General features: G+C 41.9%; 2 protein-coding genes across 4 annotated transcripts in view; both read right to left on the bottom strand.

Moving 5' to 3' along the window:
- Positions 1-6334, bottom strand: part of TM9SF3 (transmembrane 9 superfamily member 3) — a 69923-nt gene extending 63589 nt beyond the window's left edge. The window contains exons 1-2 of one of the 2 annotated variants that reach the window (XM_036265111.1): positions 4210-4281; positions 3289-3371 (exon numbers count right to left, since the gene is read on the bottom strand). Coding sequence is in view for 1 of the 2 variants with exons in the window: in XM_036265110.1 (XP_036121003.1) it covers positions 6224-6319 (96 nt within the window). In the remaining variant the exon portion in view is untranslated. Of the gene's footprint in view, positions 1-3288; positions 3372-4209; positions 4282-6223 lie in introns of those variants that run through there. The other variant, XM_036265110.1, reaches the window with a different exon arrangement.
- A 6888-nt stretch (positions 6335-13222) lies between these two features.
- PIK3AP1 (phosphoinositide-3-kinase adaptor protein 1) overlaps positions 13223-14826 on the bottom strand; it is a 99552-nt gene continuing 97948 nt past the window's right edge. For both annotated transcript variants that reach the window (XM_036265108.1, XM_036265109.1), the window contains one exon: positions 13223-13646. In XM_036265108.1, coding sequence (XP_036121001.1) covers positions 13589-13646 — 58 coding nt within the window. In that variant the 3' untranslated portion in view covers positions 13223-13588. The remainder of the gene's footprint in view (positions 13647-14826) is intronic.

Raw genomic sequence — 14826 nt, 5'->3', positions numbered from 1 at the left:
AGCATGGCTGTAATCCTGCCACGCGACCTCCCTGGGAAGTAGCCATGAGAAGCCAGTTCAGACAACCTGCATTCACCTCACCATTCCATTCACTTTCCAGCTCTCAGAAGAGTTTCGTTGTTACACACTCACCTCTGAGCTGTCCGCTCCAGCCACAATGGTTTATGACATTGTCTTCCCTTCCTTTCCTGCTTCACCTTTCTTCTTATGCCATTCCCTCAAATCTGTAATACCTTCCTTCTCTCACCTAGCCAGTTTCTACTTATCCTTCAGAACTGGTCCAATCCTCCAATCTTCAGCTAAAGCCTTAACAGACCAATCCCTTACTTGCATGATCTCACCATCTTTTCACCATTAAGTATCATTAGCTAACACTTAATAAGCACATACTATGTGCTAGGCATAGTTGTAAGGTCTTTACATGAACATTCAAATCTCAAAACTTTAAGACAGGACCTATTATTTTTCCCATTTTACAGATTAAAACAAACCAAAGAACAGAGATGTTAAATAATTTATCTAAGATCATAAAACTAACATCCAGTTTACAACCTTAGGACTACTTTTGCTAATCCCTAGTCAGCTTCATTAACTAAACAGCTAAAACTAAATGGAGACAATATGAAAAAAGTACAGTTGCAACTAGAGATGGTACTGAATACTGACAACTTTTCCATTTGAGCTTTTAAACTGCCCTAAAGGAAAAAAAAAAAAAAAAAAAAAACTTCCTAAGAAGTACTTGTGCTCTAATCTTGAGAAGTCACCAATGTTGGGCCTCTCTTATTTAAATATTGTTTATATGCTGGGAAAGGGGAGATATAGAAGTTTCCCTACTTGATAGAGGTCATGAATTAACTTTTCTCAGAAAGAACACTTTAGAAGATGTTCTTCTTGATTTACTTATATAAAATCTGAATAAAGAAATCTGAATTTATATAGACAGGCAAAGGACTGAGGGCTCAGAATAAGCACCCAAATGCCATCATTTTCATGGATGAGTGTTTGCTTTAAAATCGATATATGAGGTAGCAAAATTCAGTTCTGAAAATGTTTCAGAAATCATAATTTCAATGCCTTTTAATTATTTATTTTAAACACATACATCAGGATTTGAATACAAATAAATCAGAAGGGTATTTGTAGATAGTCTCTTGAGATAACTGCTCTCTCCCTCGCAAATAGCTTTGTACCTAAATAAACTTTTAGTCTGTCAGAGTACAACTGAAAATAGGACAATGACTTATGGCATTTCCTAAAATTAGATCTATATTAGAGTACTCACAAATTCACTTGCAGTAAACAGTTTATTCTCTTTATACATCTTCATATAAGTTTTAAGAGTTCCTATACCCCCAACAGAGACAAAAACAAAAGGCCGCCATTTGCCAAAGTAAAGCCAACAAATCATTTCTGAAAACACTCCATGACATAGTGTTTATGCAGAGGCTAAGAGTAAGCTATCCTAGACACAGATCAGGTCCTTCCAACACTACCTACCAGAGATACAATGGGCCACAAAGAAATGGATTTTAGTCCGGCCTGTGTGGCTCAGTGGTTGAGCGTCGACCCATGCACCAAGAGGTCGCTGGTTTGATTCCCAGTCAGGACACATGCCCAGGTTGTGGGCCCGATCCCCAGTCGGGGGCATGCAGGAGGCAGCCAATTGATGTTCTCTCTCATCCATGTTTCTATCTCTCGCTCCCTCTCACTTCCTCTCTCTGTAAAATCAATAAAGGAAAATAAAATTAAAATAAAAAGAAATGGATTTTAGCCTAGGTGAGACCCCTAAAGCAGAACAGGCATCCCTGAGACTACTTGTCTTAAGTAAACAATGGTCCGAGTTTGTTCACTGTGTTTTAAGCACCAGTTTCATGCTTCCAACATTGCATATTTTTGTCCCTAGTAATTCCCTAATTACTCAGGTCACTCAACAAGCACTAATTAAATACCACTTCTTGTGCCAAGCACAGAGCCTCAATATGTAACAGACAAAACATTCTTTTTTTTTTTTTTTTCTATCCTCACCTGAGGACATTTTTCCATTTTTTGTACAGATAGAGTGGGAGGGAGAGAGAGAGAGAGAGAAACATCGACGTGAAAGGGACACATCGAGTGGCTGCCACCCGCACGACCAACCAGGGCCGGGGACAAACTGCAACCGAAGTACGTGCCCTTAGTGGGAACCGAACCCGGGTCTCTCCGTACCGCAGGCCAACGCTCTAACCGCTGAGCCAAACCAGCCAGGGCATGTAACAGACAAAACATTCTTAAGTTGACTTTATGATCTTGAGGAAACAGAACCCATTAAAATTCAAGGCTACAGTACAAATCATAAAATGCTTTAAGATTCCTGTGCCCTTTACTGTTTTTTTGCTGCCGACATCTTTACATAGTTAAGGGAAGTATACGGACAAGACAGGTAGAAAAAGCAAGGACTAGCGAGGGTGGGGACCTTTTTCTGCCAAGGGCCATTTGGATATTATTTATAACATCATTTGCAGGCCATACAAAATTATCAACTTAAAAATTAGCCTGCTATAGCCCTGGCCGGTTTGGGTCAGCAGTTAGAGCATCGGCTTGAGGTCCAGAGTCACGGGTTGGATTCTCAGTCAATGGAAGGGCACGAACCTCGGTTGCGATTTGATCTCTGGCCCTGGTCCAGGCCTTAGGGAAGGCAACCAATCTATGTGTCTCTCTCACATCGATGTTTCTCTCTCTCTCCCTTCCTCTGTCCCACGCTATCTGAAAAAAAAAAAAAAAATCAATGGAAAAATATCCTCAGGTGAGGATTAACAAAAAATTAGCCTGCTATATTTGGTCAGGCTAATTTGGTGAGACGTGTGGTATTAGCTGGTATTGATTTCTTGGACCTTATACAGCCCTCAGGCTAGATGTTCCCCACCCCTGGGACTTCAGGAAGCTCAGATTCTTAATGTGGCCTTGGGCCAGTCACTGAGCCTCTTCAAGCCATTAGGAAAACGAGTGTATTGGATACAATGGTCTCAAGTCTTTCCTGTTCTAAAATTCTGATTCTCAGTTTGAAATCTTTTTAATGGAATCCTCTGGAATCTTAGGAGACATGGTAATCTAACTCTAGATGTTTCAAGTGCCTCGAGTTTCAGAAAACCAAAAAAGCATAAACCACATCCTATATACCTTCCACTCATTTTAAACAGTCCTTTTTATGACCCTTCAATCACGTATTAAGAGCAAAGTGTTCTCTAATTTTTACTTTCAACAATGTCCTGTAATTCATGATTCAACTTTTTAAAAATGAAAGGAACATACCTTTATATATTCTAGATGTATGTATACTCTAGAAGTCAGCAGCACATTTCCTTCTCATCATTCTTATGAGAATATTAAAAGGGCTTTAGATAAATAAGCACATAAAAATATCATATAAGTCCAATGGTCATATAAATCAAATCCTAATTCATTAATTAAAGTAAGAGAAATGAGGGGCTTTGTGGAACTGCACAGAGTAGGTGTTCCTTCTTAGAACCAGCTACATAACTTGTGGGGGCCAGTACAAAATAAAAAATGCAGGGTTCCCTGCTCAAAAATTATTAAGAATTCCAAGATGCTGACCACAGAACATTAAACCAAGCAGTCCCTCGTGCTTGCGCACTGCATGTGACTGCCCAGGTCATATGCCCATTAAGTTGGTCCTACTGCTCTCTAACAATAACCCAAACATTTTCTCAGTATCAACCCATTATGGAGTTAGAATTATCCAAACATTACTCAGGCAAGTAACTTAACCTCTCTGGCATTCGTTTCCTCATCTATAAAAAGGGCATAATATCACTCACCTCACAAGGTTATTAATATATGTTTAAAATATGAGTTAATATATGTAAAGTACTTAGAACAATGCCTAGCATACAATACTACAAAAATCCTTGTATTGCCTCAGTGGTTGCACCTATGCACCAAGAGGTCACCGGTTCCATCCCCGGTCAGGGCACATGCCCAGGATGTGGGCCCAGTCCCCAGTGGGGGGATGTTCTCTCTCATCTATGTTTATTATCTCTCTCTCCCTCTCCCTTCCACTCTCCAAAGTTGATAAAGAAAAAAAAAAAAATCCTTGTAATTATTATTTCTAACTGGAAACTGTCTTCACAGAAAGTTAATCTAAAGTTTAAACAAACTTTTGAAAACTGTTTTTTAATAATTCAATTCCACAAGTATTTATTAAACACCTACTCAGCAACCTTCCCTTGGCAATTTTTCTCCTCCTTCAGTATCATTCTTTCTTCACTGGCTACTTCTGCATTCCTGATAGGAAAAAAATTCACTTAATCATAGCCTTTTCAGTACTGTTATCTGGCTAAGGTGAATGCTTCATTTTCAAAAAATATTTTCAAGAAACTTGGAAGAAGTAAAATATTCTGGCTAATAGCCAAAAGAAATATGAATGACACTTAAATTTTATACTTACATCTTAATGCTATACTTCCTGTAACTTTTTTGCTTTCTCAATAATAGTTATTAATAGGTAACTGAGTGAGAGCAGTCCAATGTAGACATAAATGAAATAGATTCCAAATTTTTTGTCCAACAATTATCTTATATATTCTCTCAAAACCCTTTCATCAAATATCTTATATTCAATTACTGATACAAAAAATTAAAATGTTTCTGGCAACAAAATTTCAGTGAAATTAGTATTAACATTTTAAATCTGTAAATTAATCTAAGGCCATTTATATACCTCTAACTTTTGAAATTTAAGTTAATAGTTCTCCCTATTTATAGAAGTTCATTATAAAATCCATAAAGAAGCACACTATTACTCTTAAGTCTATATGCCTGTATGGTAGTACAGTTAGAGAGTTCTCAGTTTTACATAGTAACTTTCCTTAAGTGTTCAATAAATTGGAAAAGTATTAGTAACCATACCATTGACTAAAAGGATGGCCATTGGAAATGAACAGTTCTTACACTTTGTGACAAGTAACCTGACAACAATAGGAAATCGTTTTCAATTTAACTGTTTAACCTCTGGACAAAATTATCGTTAAGGTGAAAAGTCACAAATACAGTACAGAAACATGTCATCGATGTGAGATTTGTCTCTAAAAATACATACAGGTAAGAAGTTTCTGGCTGTGATTGAAGGTAAAGTAGCCAAAAGTTTAGCGCTTTTATTAGGTAAATAAGAGCCCAGCTAACCCAGGGAGTAGAGAAAAGAAGTCTGGCTAATCACAAATATAAAAACTAAAGTAGGGTTCGATTCCCAGTCAAGGGCACAAATAAAACCTAAAGTAGGATGCACTGAATAAATAAGACGATTGCTTCATTTCCTCACTTATCAGTAATGACATACACAACCTTTCATGCAAAATCGTATCACTAGTGAGTGAAGGTAAGAAAACAATTACTCGCCAAGCAACCTGCCAATTTATGACTTTCCTGCCTTGCTCACAGTTACCATCCTAAAAACCTCCGAGTTACAGCCCGAAGTCACTGGAGTCGTGAAGGCTCATGACAGCTGAACAGCCAATGAACTTCAGGGTAAATGCAAAGGGGACTGCTCCCGGCAGACAGGCGGGGAAACTCAGATCCCTCGCGTCAGAAGCTGTCCTAGTTAGAGACCACCGGATGGGAGCTTCACCTAGGGGCTGGAGAGGTAAGGACTAAGTCACAAGAAAGGCTCGGAAGTGAGTGCGTGGGGGTTGTTGTGTGCACACGTGTAAACTGCTCTTTCACCCCAAGTTTGGGCAGGAGGGGAGAATAAAGGCCGGTAGGACCTTAAAGTGGTGCTATTTCCTGGTTGGGTATGACGGGTAATCGTGATGCATCCACCTTCCGCTGTGTCGTAGCCCCCCGGAGCCAGAGCACAGCCCCCTTCCCTGGGGCCACCAGCCCCGAGCCTGGCCGGCCTGCGAGCGCCACACCCTCGGCGAAGGGAGCCCCGACCCTCACCACGTTCCTTCCCGGCCTCCGGCGCCCCAGACGCAGGGGTGCGGCGCCATCTAGGTCCGGGTCGGAGAAAGAGGCCCAGGCGCCCGGGCGCGGAGTCCCGTCCCAGGAGCGCATGGAAATGCCTCCTCCCAGCGCCCGGGTTCCTGCTCCGCCAGGCCCAACCGGAAGGCGCCCGCGGACGGCCGCGGGGCTCGACCGGGCCGCCCGGCTTTCCAGGCCGCGCCGGGCCTGCAGGGATGGCGCGCTGGAGAGCAGGCCGGTGGTGGCCGTGTCGGCCGGGGACGCCTCTCACCGTGTGCTCGTGCTCGTCCGCCCGGGCCAGGGGCAGCACTAGCAGCAACAGCGCGGCGGCCGCCGCCACGCCGGGAGCGCCCGGCAGCGGCCTCATCCTCCGCGCTCCCACCGGCCCGGCGCCCGCCCACCGACTCCTCCTCCGCCGCCGCAGCCGATTCGCATCCACCGGGCGCGGAGAGACGCACGGGGCTCGGACTCAGCCGCTGCCTCCTCGGCGCCGCCGCCGACACCGCCCGCTCCGTAGCCTCCCCCGCCCCCCGGCGCCTCCTCTGCCTCTTCCTCTGACTCAGCCACGTCATCCGGCCACCCGGGCACACGCCGGAAGTGCCTTGCGACGCGGGGCCGCAACCGCCGCCGGCCGCCCCGCCCGGGACGCGCGAGCCCTCGGCCGCCGGGGGCCGGGCTGAAACCGCCCGCGCGCCGCAGGGTGCCCTGGCCTGGCCGGCCGTCGCTGGTCTCCGCGGCCCCGGCGCGCAGGCGCGGCTCGGCTACGGCGTAGGTGACCTAGCCCGGACCTCAGGGCCGAAGCCGCCCGCGGGCCGCGTCCGGACGCTGGGAGTTGTGTGACCTTGGCCAACACGCTTAACTTTTCCTGGCCTCATATTCCTGGGGTACGAAATGGGGTCCGACCTGCTGCCTCTCGATCTCGGGAGATCTGGTCCGATAACCCTTTGCAGGCACTGTCGCTGTGTATGAATCACGAGATCATATAATCATCATAATGGGAGATTGTTAATGGGAGGTTGAGCGAGTGTTTTTAAATCACCGACTATTTATTGGACCACAGCGGTTCAATCTTGTTGAAATTCTTGTTCATGTATTTGTTGGTTTCCTATACGCAGTCATAAATGCCTCCTGGAATCTGAGCTCCTCCCTAAGCAGGGATCCTGCCCACTGCCGTCCCAGCCTCAGAATAGAACTCAAAAAAATATCTCTCAAATAAACATACTAATATGGAAACACCATACACCATCCTCTAAGCCAAAAATCTGGAACTTGCAGTCGGATTGTCTGTATCTTGAAGCTTCAGCACTCAACAGTTCCAGCACTAGGTCTCTTAGAAATGTCTCAAGTTTATTTTTCCTCTCTCTCCTCTGCCAGGAGCAGCCAGTCTCTATCTCCCTATGTATGTAGCAGTCTCCAGCAGTATCCCTGCCGCCAATCTTCCCTTCCTGTTTATTCTCTCCAACAGGTGCCAGAGTGACCTTTCTAAAAAGAAACCTGATATCACCCTCTTCCTTAAAACACCCCTTGAATACTGTTTAAATAAGTCATGAAATCACAGCTAAGATTTTCACCTTCCAGGCACATTTCTGAGCCCATAGTATGTATTGACTCATTTAATCCACCCCCACCCCCCCCAAAAAAAAAGCCTTATACAACAGCTACTACTGTTCCTTTTACAGATAGGACAATTGAAGCACAGAGGTTAAGTAGCTTGCTGAAAGACCAAACCCAAGCAGTCTGGTTCCAGAATTTGTCTTTTTACTGCTAATGGATTACCATTCATACAGCCATTTAGAAAAATGAAATAGCCTTATGTGTCCTGGCATAAAATGATATCCGCAAAATACTTTTAAATGAAAAAAAAGTTAAAAATAGAGCATAATTCCATTTTAAATGGTAACATATTAGTCTACCCACAGAAAACAATCTGAAAGATTATGACTCAAACCATTAACATTAGTTAAGTCTACTTTGTACATGGACTATGAATATTTGGATGTTCTTTTTTTCACAATGAGCATATGCTACATATGTAATGGGGGGGGGGGGGATCCTTGCTAAAGGATAGTCCTGTTAGCATGCAGCTGCACAATCAGATCCTGATTTATCTCCCCAACTTTACATCCCACTGGTCTCCGTCCTTGATTCCCCAATCATCATGTTCTCTTATACCTCTGTGCATTTGTGCTTGATAATTGAATTACCTCTACAATGAAACCCTGCATGCCGTTCTCAGGAAGCTGAGCAGCTCCTTAGGGATTCCAACAACATTTGGCATCTAGTCCCATTTCCTCTTCTGTACTACATTCTGACCTTTCTGAGGGCAAATACTACCATTTGTTTATCTTTATTTCTGTCCCAGCTGCAGGGATAGTGCTTGTCACATCATAGACATTCAACAACTATTTCAAGAATAAATGAAAGTGAAAGTCAAATAGCATAGCAGGATTTAAAGAACACTTTCTCTAAGAGATATTACAAAGCAGTACATGATTAATTGCTGAATGAATCATACACCAGTAATTGCTATAGAAATCAAAGGAGGTGTCTTATACATTTTACACATCTTTGTATATCCCCCAGAGCACCTCACGTGGTGACTTGCTCATGGTAAATGCTCTCTGAATGAATAATCTCTGCTTTTGAATCAAGTGATGATGGGCAATTGAAGAACAAGCAGTGCAAGTGTTGAATTAAGATCGATGAGTAGTTTTTTGCTTAAACATCCATCACCAGCTTCACATATTTCAGTCAGTAAGCTTTTTGCTGTTTGGGGGGACCATTGGATTGGTGATTCCTTGGGGATGGGGAGGACACGAGAAAAGGTATATTCATTTGGGGAGTGCTGACTTAAATCCAGGAAACATTACATACACAACAGAGAACAGGCATAACTGTGTACAAAAAAAGAACCACACAAAATGTGACCAACTTTGCAACTGTTCCACAGGCAAAGAGCAATAGGCAAGGAGAAAAGAGGAAACCCTGTTTGGGTGGAGTGCTTAGGAAAATATAACATTAATTTAACAACTATTTATTGAGCATCTATTATGTGCCGGGAATTCTGGTAGGTACTAGGAAATAATCATGATAAATGGCTTTGGTGATAAAAGTCTGGTAACAGTAGGTATAGAAAAAAGGAATTGGAGATAAAGTGACTGATTAGGAAAAGGAGTGTGGCTTCAAAGACCCTTGGAACCTGATGACCTCGGGCTCAGAATCAATTAGGACTCAGAAGCGCCATCAAAATCAGGGCTGTTCCTTCAAACAGGAGTGGAAAACATCGATATACTATCTTAATTCACCAGTTTCTTCATCTAGATGAATGACCCCATTCCCTAATACCAAAAAGGGTGGGGGGCAATGCCAGTAAAAGGAAACCCCCACCCAAGCTATACAGCCTCTTTTTTATGGTAGTTCTAGTATGATGCAATTGGTTATAGAGCTAAGACCAGCAAATGATCCAGAAAAAGACACAAATTCAATATTTTATTCTCATTCTTGATAAACATGATCATCAAAAGTCTGGTCTATAGATGACAACATATTTTCCGATGTCCATCCCCAGCTACTTTTTCTTAGAAATTCTATTCTTTCTTTCCACTTTGTTATATTTGTCTTGCTAGTTATTTACTTCTGGGGTGAGCAGCCCTTCTATTGCTGTTACTACCTTTCACCACTACCTTTCTGTTCTGAGATGTTCTAGGTACCAAAGAACTTTATCATTGGTCTGAGTTCTTTTCTTTAGGAAGCAACCACTTAAAACATTTGGTTCTTAGTCTGAAGAGCAACTAAGGCTATTGATTTCTTTGTTCGGTTCCCATTTCACTGTTTCTCATACATTTTTAAAAACTGATCTGTTACAACAATGACACAGGGCAAGGAACAGCAGCTGCCACATAATAAGATCCCTTGCCAATTAGGTGGTGTCTCCATAAGGCTGCCTCCCTGCTTCTTCAGGATGAGGGATTCTCTACCCTTCGCCATAGACTTGGTCTTACAGAGTTAAAGGGGCCTGAAAAATTATTAAACACAAAACTCTTCATAGATGATGAAGCGGACCAGGGTAGTCAAGTTATTTGAACTGCAGGTTTCCTGACTTCCAAGCCAATATTCTCTCTGCACTATGCTAACTCTTACTGCATAGCTAGCTAAGGCATTTTTGGTGGGCTAGCCTGGGAACCTACTATTTATTACAGTTTCCATGAGAAAAACGAAATCTGAGTTGTGCCTCAGAATTCAGAACACATCTTTCAACCTCTTACTCTTCTTTTCACCACCCCGGTGAACATATTAGGAATGTTTTCACTCCTGGCCATTAGGAATGAACGCGGAAGGCCACTTTATATTCTTAATAACTCACTTGGAAATAAACAGAACACAATTTATTTATAAAACTGAAGCAAATATTTATACAGGCAGATGCTTCAAAATTGAGGATTGTTAGGATGAATCTTTTAGAGTTATCCAAATTAGTCATTTGTCTTTCTTAGAAATAAATGTTACTAATGCTTCCTTAGCCAACCGACTGCAAAACTACACATTATTCTTTGAAAGAGGAGCATAGAAAACCAACTTACTTCCTGGGGCCTATGGGAGAGGGATCTAAAAATCCCAGCTGTTGCAGTGATACAGGACAGAGCAGAACCTCTCCTTTTTAATAACAAGCAAAATAAAGGGGTGGGGACAAGCATAGATAATTTAGATTGACTTGGAAAAATAGTCATTGAGGTCATTTACATAGTATCACTTTGCCTAATTGTGACAAAGCATTGGGGATTACTCACATCATTAAATATGTCAAGTTAAATTACTTGATTGCAACACCAATCAAATAGGAGTTCATAGTCTCTCAGTCTTCATACTTTGTTGCTTATATAGTCAGGTTATGTGTTCACATGTTTTAATATAAGATAAAGGAACAATGGTCGCCTAGAAACTGAAGGACAATGTACCTTGAACAGGTAGAGGCAAAGGCAGTGGCAGTGACTATGGCTAATAATTTCACTTTCTATGGCACCCACCAGCTTGTGAAATCTTGGGGAAGGATGATGACAGCAGAGCTCTCTCCCAGAGCATCAGACAGAGCACTTTTTAATAGTCTCTTTGGACACCTTGTTACAATTTAGTTTCTGATCCTCATTGTATTGAAACCCATGGTTTTATTATATAATGGATTCCTAAAAATGTGTACAAAAGTTGGTATGTGGAAGTTGAATAAATTTATGTTAGAGTGGGTGGTTCTGTACCCAGAAAATGACAATTTTTTTTACCTCATCATTAGAGACATTCTTTGATAACACAGTGCCAGTGTTTCTTCCAATTTTTTTCCATTTTCTTCTTTTGCTTTTACATATGACCAATCAGTGAACATTTAGTGAGGGTTTAAGACTTGTCACTTTTGATTTGATACTCCTGATCATCTTCATCCATGTCTCAAGGGTATCATATTAATGAGACCCAGGTTTCTCAGCAACACGTTCAATATTATATTTTCTACTTATTTTCACATAAGAATAAAATGCAGTAAAATATTCCAATATTGCACAAGATGTGCATACAAAGATGCTAACACTATTGACTGGCAGTAGGTTTCATCATGCTATTAATCTAAATGCTTGTCAATCAGAGAATGTACAAAAATATAAATCTGGCATCCAAAATGGGGATTAGAGGTATTAAATATTCTAAAAGTATAGCTTTTATCAAAATCAAGTGTGCTGAATATAGAGACTGTCTATAAATAACAGGATGGACAACTATACCAACATTATAATTTCTTGTTCTCCTTTTATCTCACATCAACCTGTTTCTCCCAAATAAGTGACAAGAAGAACAAAGGGGCCACTGCAGAGGGGCTACTATGTACTAGCCATGTGGCAGGTAATTTGCACAAACTCCCCCCCCCCCTTTTTTTTAATTCTCATCCAAAGATATGTTTTTGTTCATCTGAGAGAGAAAGGAGAGAAACATCCATCAGTTGTCTCCCATACACTCCCCAACCGGGGATCGAAACCACAACCTAGGTACGTGCCCTGACTGGGAATCAAACCTGCAACCTTTTGGTGTACGGGACAACACTACAACTAGCTGAGCCACCTGGCCAGGTGCACAAGCACTCTCTTGATGGCCATGGCCAATAGTGTATTTTATGTCAGAAAAAAACCCCAAGATCTCAGAAGCTATTAACTTCAATAACAGTCCTTGTTCACTGGACTGAAGAATGAGATTGAAAAAGAATCTTTAATCATTAGAAATAAAATTGTACTTAATTGATCATTAATAGTGTGGCTTTTATACACCTCTGTGGGATGGAGAATAATTTCCTGGAAAACCACAAACTTTCTGATATTTTTTAAAGAAATAGGTCCAATATTAATTTTATTATATGTTTAAACATCAAATTAAGGACCTGTGTCTTTCAGATAGATGTATGTTCCAGGACTCAGAATTCATTACATACTTTAGGCTCTATATTCTCTGCACAAATGGATTGCCAAAGCCCAGTGGTACTAATAGGTATATAATTACAAATAGATAACCATTTCTATTTTAGGATCTTCCTTCCTCTTCCGACACTGTAGCAGAGAAAACGTCAAGGATCCTCCTCTCTTTACGGCCAGACCTATAAATCTGCAGAGGAACAAATGGGGTCCCTGGCATCCCAAGCTTCTGGTTTCAACCATTTATAGACGTTCCTTGGCAGCATCACTGTTTTGAAAGCATACTGAAGTTCTATACCAAGGAGATAATGAAGAAGGAAACTTTTGGAAGGCCAATAGTCGGCCATTGACTGAATTTCTACATCTGGGCACGTCTTGAGGGAGAGGGCTTGGCTGTTTGGAAATGGAAAGTGTGGTGACCTGAATCAGCAGGCCCAGATTCTAAACTGCCTCTTCCTCTAACAAACCAAATACTCTCAGTTCCAGACGTGTGTGGAACCTCCGATTTGACTAAGGGGAGCTCGGACTAATCCCTCTCTGCAGGCTTTTTCAGATTGTTGTATGTGACCAGCCCTGGCCTTTAAACACCCTCCTGAATTTGACTGCAACTCCAACCTCCTGCTCATAGTCTCTCAGTCTTCATACTTTGTTATTTACATAATGGGGTATCTGCTCACAGGTTTTAATAGAAGATGAAGGAACAGTCCTGGCCTGTTCAACAGAAAAGCTGAAGAATCATTCAAAAATTAGGACATGTCTTCTTACTTAAATACTGTAAGTACTAAATCATAACCACTTGTAGAAATTAGTCTGGACTGACAAGAAAGTAAGGCCTAATATACGTGCATTTCAGTAAAATCACTTGTAAAGTACATTTCTAATCAATCTTTCAGGCTTCTGATATATCAAATTAGAGGTAAGTATCCCAATTAGGTCTTCATCCTTTCGGCAAACAAGGTTATGAATCAATGTACTTGGCGACGGGGAATAAAGTCCTTAGTTTTTCACTTCTTCATGCCTTAATTGTATCTTCTTCAGGGAAAGCCCAAACCAGCAGGGCCGCAACAGTATCAGCATGAGAGTGGGTCTCAGGGTCAGCAGTTACGCCATGAAAGGCAACATGAAGACGTCGTGAGCAGGCTGGAAGCTGCTAGTCTCCAAGTCCTGACGTAGGCAGGCTTCAGGAGCTGCAGTCAGCGGCCTCTGCGTGGAACAGGGGGAGGAGGAAGGAAGCTCTCTCTGGTCGGAGGCCTGAAATGAAAGATAAAGCAAAGGCATGACCTTACAGGTCGTTATGTGAACAGGCTTTCCTATGTCAAACACGGTGAATGAGAAAGTATTTGTCTCTCCGATTTGAAAATGCACTGTAGCAGTTTGGTGATTGTCAGAGGAACAGGGGGTTGGGGGAGGTGGAAGAGGGTAAAGGGGAGTAAATGGTGACAAAAGGAGACTTGACTTTGGGTGGTGGACACATAATATACAGATGATGTATTATAGAACTGTGCACCTGAAACCTGTATAATTTTATTAACCAGCACCACCTCAATAAATTCATTAAAAAGTTTTAAAAAAGAAAGTGTACTGTGATATTTATTGGACTCATTTCTTATAAGGTACTATTATGTGTATAATTATAATAGTTATTTTTATTTGAGATGGAAGAGTCTTTAACCCTTGTGGGTTTAAAAAAATTTTTTTTTCTTTATTGACTTTAGACAGAGAGGGAGAGAGAGGTAGAAATATTGATGAGAGCCCTGGCCGGTTTGGCTCAGCGGTTAGAGCGTCGGCCTGCAGTCCAGAGAGACCCGGGTTCGGTTCCCGCTAAGGGCGCGTACCTCGGTTGCAGTTTGTCCCCGGCCCTGGTCGGTTGTGCGGGTGGCAGCCACTCGATGTGTTCCTTTCACATTGATGTTTCTCTCTCTCTCTGTTCCTCTCTCTCCCTCCCACTCTACCTGAACAAAAAATGGAAAAAAAAAAAGTCTTCGGGTGAGGAAAAAATAAAAAAAAGAAATATTGATGAGAGAGAACATCAATTGGCCACCTCCTGCATGCCCCCCACTGGGGATCGGGCCCACAACCTGGGCTTGTACCCTGACCAGGAATCCAACAGGCCCAGCAAGTCTTTAACCTTTGTAATTACTGCATAATAAGTTTAAAAAAAAAAAAACAGATAAAGCAACTATTTTAAAATGAATTTGATTAACTAGTTCTTAGGCATCCATGATTTGTTGCAAATTTGATCTATTATACAAAGGACATGTCCTTAGTTAATGAAGCTGGCCACACACAGGCACCTTTGAGTGAGTGACATACATGCTACTGTGGCTCACAATCCTCACTGCTCAGTAGAATCACCAGTCGAGCTCTGAAGAATACCAACCCCCAGGCTCTAGTCCAGACCCATTCCATCATATTCTCTAGAAGATTGGGC

This window comes from Molossus molossus, unplaced genomic scaffold (assembly GCF_014108415.1).
Source record: "Molossus molossus isolate mMolMol1 unplaced genomic scaffold, mMolMol1.p scaffold_m16_p_17, whole genome shotgun sequence".
In the NCBI taxonomy this organism is placed as follows: domain Eukaryota; kingdom Metazoa; phylum Chordata; class Mammalia; order Chiroptera; family Molossidae; genus Molossus; species Molossus molossus.
Note: the sequence above shows the minus strand (reverse complement) of the source record. Positions and strands in the feature narration are given on the sequence as shown.